At 53.7% G+C, this 7,129-nt stretch overlaps 3 protein-coding genes across 3 annotated transcripts; 2 read left to right on the forward strand and 1 right to left on the reverse strand.

Annotated features, from left to right (window-relative positions):
• Window positions 1-1,610: 1,610 nt before the first annotated feature.
• Window positions 1,611-2,185, forward strand: GLOTRDRAFT_46015 (uncharacterized protein; the record flags this gene model as incomplete). The annotated part of the gene is made up of 2 exons (XM_007870020.1): window positions 1,611-1,896; window positions 1,947-2,185. Coding segments are annotated over 2 exons (525 nt in total), but the record flags the coding sequence as incomplete, so codon positions are not given.
• Window positions 2,186-2,511: 326 nt separating this feature from the next.
• Window positions 2,512-3,893, forward strand: GLOTRDRAFT_140135 (uncharacterized protein). Its single transcript, XM_007870360.1, has 2 exons — window positions 2,512-3,131; window positions 3,185-3,893. Exons 1-2 carry the CDS (start codon window positions 2,634-2,636, stop codon window positions 3,671-3,673), a joined length of 987 nt encoding a protein of 328 aa, XP_007868551.1. The 5' UTR covers window positions 2,512-2,633; the 3' UTR covers window positions 3,674-3,893.
• A 70-nt stretch (window positions 3,894-3,963) lies between these two features.
• Window positions 3,964-5,688, reverse strand: GLOTRDRAFT_117291 (short-chain dehydrogenase/reductase). Its single transcript, XM_007870361.1, has 8 exons — window positions 5,608-5,688; window positions 5,015-5,348; window positions 4,874-4,938; window positions 4,691-4,799; window positions 4,602-4,635; window positions 4,512-4,549; window positions 4,349-4,438; window positions 3,964-4,254 (listed from the first exon to the last, which is right to left on the reverse strand). Exons 1-8 carry the CDS (start codon window positions 5,655-5,657, stop codon window positions 4,213-4,215), a joined length of 762 nt encoding a protein of 253 aa, XP_007868552.1. The 5' UTR covers window positions 5,658-5,688; the 3' UTR covers window positions 3,964-4,212.
• Between the last annotated feature and the right edge of the window lie 1,441 nt (window positions 5,689-7,129).

Consider the following 7,129-nt stretch of genomic DNA (forward strand, 5'->3'; position numbering starts at 1 on the left):
TGCTTCGCTGTACAGCTGACTGGCTTATGGGTGGCACACAGCCTTGCATTTATATAGGTGATCCTGTTAGCAATGTTGCATCGCACTTCCCAGTGCCTCTGCCTTTCATCGCGCGGCCTCTTTCGACGTCACCATCCATCACTCGTCTCCCATTCACCAATCTCTTCCGAATACAATCACTATGGCAAAACGTAAACGAGCGCACGATACGAACTCTCAGGCACCAACGCTGAAAGCCATTCGTGCAAGTACAGTCAAGAGACAGAAGGTGGCTGCTCGGGAGGGAGCTCCAGCGTTTGCTGGTCCACTGGTGGGCCAAGCTAGCCTCGATGTCCAACGAACCATCTCCCCTCGAATACGCGGGAGACCCACCGTACGGCTGTTGTCGCAGCCCCGACCGCGCTCACTCTCCATCGAGCTGCTCGAGCAGCAAGCGGGAGAGCCATTAGCTTCCGGGCCTATCCCCGAGAACTGCGACAATTTGCTGTCGCCTTCCGAACGGGATGGCGACCTCGCAGATACGGTTAAAGAGCGTGGTGTGGAAGGGTTTTGGGGCAGACGCAGACGCAGATGAGTGTACAACTCGCTCTGCACTTGGATGGCACAGCTACCATGTGGGGGGTTGCAATTGGCACAGCGAGTATTCGATGGGCATTTTCCAGCGCAGGCGCTAGCGACCGCGAGAGTCGGGCCGACAGAAATGGCACTACTCGAGGTGGAATGCGAGATGAGAGAAGGTCGGTGGATGCGTGGTGTGTTCTTCAGCCGGTTTTCATTGCATGTTCATCAGGGGTCAACGCGGTGTCTTGCTATGGCCTTCGGTTGTTTTTTGCTGTTCGGACCGTGTTCGTTATGTAGGTTTCCACTGTCGTCACTCATTTGGCCCTGATATTATACTCTCTTCTGTCCGTGTCTCAAGATTCTAAGTGTAAGGTCGCGGTGTCTTCAGAACAAATCCAGAGGATGCATGCAAGACGTCCCTGAGAGGGTCTGGATTGCCTGCACTGCCACTGAATCGTGAACCGTCCCGCTAAAGTTTCATTCTATTTTGTCGATCTATATCTTGGACAGCTGTCAAACCGTCTAACGGTGCAGCCGTTCCTGGCCCTGGTTAACTGGACATCCGAAAATATGGGGACGGGATATAATGAACAGTCGTTGAGAGATGGTTACCCCTAGCCCTCGCCCCTTTGGAGACGTCTTGCCAACCCAGCATGTGGTCCACGAGCTTGATAATCGCTTTACTAGCTTCCCCCGGTTTGGTCGCTGCAGTGACGACGGACACTTGCGCCAACGTTAGTGGTTCTTTGAAGGTGACCGTCAGTCCTGGACTTCCCAAAGTTACGGTTGGGCAGATCTCTCGTAAGTGCTTGTAGCATATGTATCGCGCTCCAGAGTGTTCACTCGCGTCACCCAGAAAACTGCCTATGTATATCCAATCTCGACGTCTTCATGGCCTCTAATGTGGTCGCCATTGCTGCAAGTGCGGTGGCGGGATCTGCCGCTACCAGTGCAGCCCTGATCACCATGGTAAGCTTATCTTCACCTCAGATTGTACGCTAGACTGAGTAACATGACGATAGATCCAATCGTCTGCGAGCTCGCGCACCTGCCTTTACCCTGACGAAGCTGTGGCACAGTGCACTGCAAGTAGTGTCTGCGCGTTCACATGCATCAACGGCTTCTCCCAAAACAACGCGGGCAATACATGTATTTGCCCTCCCGGGAACGTAGTCTGCAACGGGGTTTGCCAGGCATCGTCTCTCTGTCCGAGCTCTCAGCCAACCAAGCGGTCGCGTTCCCCGAAATGCAAATTTGGTTGGACGGCTTGCGGTGTCCCCAGCGGAGCGCCGTGGGCGTACGAATGCATTGATACGCGCTCTGACTTGGAGAGCTGTATGTCCGTCTACGCACCGTATCTCCAATGACTGACATGGAGCCGGCAGGTGGAGGATGTGTGACACCCTTGACGAAATACAGTCCTCGCGGAGAGGACTGTTCTTCGCTGCCGGGCGTTCAGGATGTCTCTTGTACTCGGGGAAGCTGTGTTGTTCTACGTTGCCAGAGGGGGTACACTGTCTCTGCTGACCATTCGGCATGCATTCCGAACAACTCCGAAGTTGTGAATGACTATGCAATGGCGCTTCAACGCAACGGAAAGTACGGGAAGGACAAGCAGGCGTAAAGGTGTTTCATCCAAGCTGTGGGGTATAGACGTCAATTTCTCCTAGACCGGGTCGAGGGCTTAGATCCAGAACTACTTGCTTTGCAATACCTGTCTACATTCCTTTCGTCTAACAGTGTCGTACCATACCGATACACTTGTACTTCCTATCACTACAATGAATCTGTATGTGGTCGAGCTCAAGTACGTGCTGCCGGCAGTTGAGACCGGCACAGATCTGAGGTCCAGAGTCCATTTAAGACAGTTGCTCGTCTACTAAGTCTTATTTAGGAGGCGCAGTATCAAGCCTAGTCCAGAGGTCTGGCTTTTCCCTCAATACAACCGCGGTCTGCGGCTGTGTGGCATATAATTATAATGCTCCCGCTTCAACTAAGCGTTTTCCTGGGTCGATAAAGACAACAACGGTCGCTGCAGGGAGCAAAAGTTACGGTCCTTACCTCTTCCCACCATGGTGCGATTCGGAATCTGGAGGATCGCTCAACTCGCCTTACTATGGGGGATTGCGATTCAAATCCCTTTCGTCACGCTCATTTTCATTTCCGACGGCGTCAAGAGCGACACCTTCCCGCAAGAGCGAGTACTGCTCTTGACCGAAAACTGGGTACCAGCAGAACAGTGGCGGCGCTACGAAGACGAGTTCATCGCGGTCCGCTGGGACGTTGAGCTACCCGTCGCAGGGACACACTCGACTGGAAGCCTCCTCGTCAATGATCGGCAAATACCTTTGGTCGAGCACTCGAAGGCGTCTCTCACCTTCCACCAGTCACGTATATGGGGTCCCCAGCGGTGGATCCTCCAGATGTGCGAGATTGGCGGGTTGACGCCCACGACGGACAGCAGGATGATGTATGCGGTAATCGGGGAGCGGCTCCAGCGGTCGAAGGACAACGTCGTGCTGGCGGTAGAACTGCAGCAGAGCGCCGGGAGGTGGTCGCTATACACCATAGTACGCAGCTAGTTCTCATTTTGAGGCGTCTACAGCTGACGCTTGCGTACTAGGATGAGCATGAGGCTCTCGCGACTGTGCCGATGCTGACCTTCGAGGCGTCTTCGCCGGACGATCCCACCGCGGTCCCAGAAATATACTACGCAGCAGGCGACCCAACCACCCCGTACTGGAAGCAGCGCATCATTTTTGGCGCATGGCTCTACGTCGTCCTCGTGCCCGCCTACATTATCTCTATGGCCGTCACGGTCGCCACGTACATCGTTTTCACCATCGGGACGCTCATCTTCCGCCTGATCATGGGGCTTGTCATCGCCGCGCTCGGCCTCGCCTCTCTATTCGCGCTTGTATTCGGCTTTTGGATGTATAAGGAGAGTCGGCGGTCCAGCGAGGGCGCCACGACGGCTCCTTTGCCGCCTGCCGCAGGTGGCTCGGATCAAACAAGCAGGGAGGTCGTCTTCGATATTGATGAGAAGATTCTCGAAGAGGGTTTGGCTGGAGATTCTCCCGCGTCTGCTCCCCCTCCTAGCCAGAAATCATAGGGTTCATGGATGCTTCTCGCTGGGTAACTGCTTATTGTGATATATATTATGGACTCTGCACAGGAGCGCAACGGACTGTGCGGTGTATTCGCGTGTTTGCCAATGGCCGAAGCCTAGTCGATGGAATGTCACAGGAGCGCGTTCTTACGAGGGGGCGCTAGTACTGAAGCCTTAACCTCAGAGGTAATGCTTCTGAATGACCTTCTTGATATGATCCTCCATCACAGTGAGCAACTGAGAGAAGCACTGATGGGATGCAGGTCAAACCCCCGAGTACTGCTCCTCCCACCCCGAACGTTGGAGCGTGGAGCGTGAACACAGGGAAGAAACACAAAGAAAGGCCGAGGGTAGAAGGATGGACGGCAGCCAGAGCGCGATGTGATGATTACGAGGCAGGCGTTTGCGTTCGCACCGAGTGTACCTCTGATGCCTGATACCGGAGAGCAAACAACGGACGTCGTTACGCTCTCGGACATGTCCCGTTGCAGCAGATATTCTTTCGACGCTGTGAAGCACAAGTACCTGCCCCCGAGGCCTACTCAGAACGCCCCAGCTGTCCAGCCTCCATCCGCAACAATAATCTAGGCAGCACACCCCATTTCAGTACCAAGTCCTTGTATAGGCTTTCATGGCACGCATAGAATTGGGGAAAGGAGTATTGAAGCGATTGCGCACCTTGTTCGTCATGTACGCGTTGCCCACGAGCATCTCCACTATCGACGATATCTCCTCCGGTTTACCGAACCGGCCGACTGGGATCATTTTCTACAGCAAGTATAGGAGAGGAGTAAGTACATCTATAGAGAAAAGCGCTTTCTTTCGGGACTAGAAGGCTCACCATATTCTCGGGATTCGGGTTGCCCATCATCCCCGTTTCTGTGGTTCATATATCAAGTGCCTATTCGGTTCAGCAAGAGAGCAGACGTACCAACAATGAGAGCTGGCGCGATGGCGTTGCACGTCTATGATTACGCTCAGTGCCAAGGCCTTTGGGATATGTGGTCATACTAGGCTCACGATCCCGTCTTTGGCGTAGCGCTGCGCGATCCAGTGCATCATGCCGTGCAGGGCGGATTTGGACGAAGCGTAGTGGGGCCCGATGACCCCTCCGGTGCCAGCAGCAACGCTATTCCAGCGTGTCAGTGGTCGTTCGCTCGCTCGGTGCGAATTCCTGGGACGAAAGATGCTAGCGACACGCACCTGGAGTTAAAGATGATCCTGCCAAACTTCTGCTGGACCATGTGCGGGACGCATAGCTGGGTCAGCTACCAGAAAGTAGTTGGTTTTTGTTAATCCGACAGCTTTGGAATGGCACCGGGTATCTCCTCGTTTAATCCTTACCAGGAAGCTACTCCCAGCATTAACCTTCCAAGTGCTCTCAAACACAGCCATATCCAAATCTTCGATCTGGCCCTCCCGTCCAATCACCTTCCCCGTCGTTCCGGCGTTGTTGAAGAGCACATCGGGGTGGCCCATGCTCCCCACCACCTCGCGGTGCAGCCTGCGCACCTCGTCGTAGTCACCCATGTCCGCCTGGAACGCCGCCGAGTGCACCCCGAGCTGTTCAAGCTCGCCTTGGAGCGAGGCGGCGTATGTGGAGTTGGCGTTGTAGTGGATAGCGATGTTCAGGCCTTGTTTGGCTAGCGCAAGCGCGGTCGCGCGGCCGATGCCACCGCTGGTGGGTTCGGGAGATCAAGGTATCAGTCATGATTGTCAGGGTGGTGAATGGAAGGAGGAGGGTAGTGTGGGATCGGCGGTTTATCAAGTCAAGGGTGTACATGTATATTGTGATGCGACGCGATCGGAATGAACGGACACAAAGCCGGGGGTAATGGAACGGGATGCGAAGAAGGGTTAGGGTGACCGCAAGTTTATAAGACCATGACAGACGTGGGCTCAGCTGTAGTGCCTGTACAAGGGGAGACTATACGTACGTGCAGCCGGTTATGAGTGCAAGCTTCCCTCTCAATGGGCTCGTAGACATGTCCGGTCAAGTTCAGAGAAAAGAAAACGAGGATCTATATACAGAGAATAGGCGAAAGACCGGCTTTCGTCATACCTGAGGTAACTGGACTAAGTATAACATCCTCCATCGCTGGAGGGGGAAGTCAGGAGATCGTCTGACACAGTGACAGCCGTTTGCAGATCGATGGACTTTGCAAAAAACCGCGCATAGTCGGACCATGTCCGAGAGCTAAATTCAAGTCCCCGAGACCTAACCATCATACCATTTGAGCCTTCGAGCCATCTTCAGACGTCCTTGGCACCATCTCCGAGACTCCGATATAATACCCCGACAATACACGAATTTTCTATATTGATGGCCTATCTAACTGCAAAGGCTGGAAGGTGAACCTGCCTCTGCTTTGTTGTTCTTTGACGGTCGTACTTAACTAGTCATAACCGCCTTCAAATGAACAAAGTTCGGCGCGGGCAACTTCTTGTCGAATACGATGTACCAATGCAGGGGTCATCCGGGGTCGTCAAGGTAATTCGAACGCGAAGCCTGGATCGACAACTTCGTCGCTGTTCCTGCTTCTGAGCACACGATCCTTTCTACTGTAGCAGAACGTAGATAGAATACGTTTAGACTGTTGCAGGACCTGGTCGCGCTGCGTTCACGCGCACGTCAAGATCTGAAGTGATTCAAGGGACGAAGATGGCCATCTGCCAGGACCCCAAGTACTTCCGCAAAGATTGCATCGAATCGGAGCTGACACTGATGCTCCAGTGCACTGCTTCGGAGGAGATCCCCCCGACCGGGTATCTGGAGTCTCCGTATGCGATCAATCCCTTTTTCATATCGCAGGCTAGCTCAGGCTATCTGTAAAGCCACTGACTCCTGTAGCACATTTACTTGTCCCTAGCCGTCTTCCTGTCCATCCAAGGTATACTTATTGCACATTATACGACATACGAGGAGACGAGTACATACCAACGCAGCGTTTCTGATGACGCGGTATCAAATCAGGTTCTGGTGGCAGAACCATTAGGGGTGGTCAGTAGCCCAACTCAATATCGTTTCTCGTTTTCATTTTCTCGGGCGCACTGGCACCCCTTCTGCCGACGCGGCGACACGGAGAAACCCGAAGTTATTGAGCGTGCATTTTCTGGCGGATTTCTCGTCGCATGCTAGACACTGCTAGACACCACAGCTGTCAGATAGCTCGTGCTCATCCCACGTGCTGTATTCTATGGCGGACTGGGACGGTATGTGGCAGTATCAGCAGGGTCACTATACTGGCCCTGCCCTAGCTCAGTAGTTGCAAGGGTGCCAGAACACAACTTAGTGCGCGTCCAACAGCGCGTCACAACAAGCCAAAACATATCGTATTAGGCAAGACATAAGCAACCGAGAGCCTGGAACATCAGTACAGCGCATGGCAATTGAAAGTCCGCCCCAGAGAAACGAGAGAAACAGCTCGAGGAGCTGTTTCTCGTTTTCTCGTTCGCGCT

The sequence above is a fragment of the Gloeophyllum trabeum genome, assembly GCF_000344685.1.
Source record: "Gloeophyllum trabeum ATCC 11539 unplaced genomic scaffold GLOTRscaffold_00011, whole genome shotgun sequence".
In the NCBI taxonomy this organism is placed as follows: domain Eukaryota; kingdom Fungi; phylum Basidiomycota; class Agaricomycetes; order Gloeophyllales; family Gloeophyllaceae; genus Gloeophyllum; species Gloeophyllum trabeum.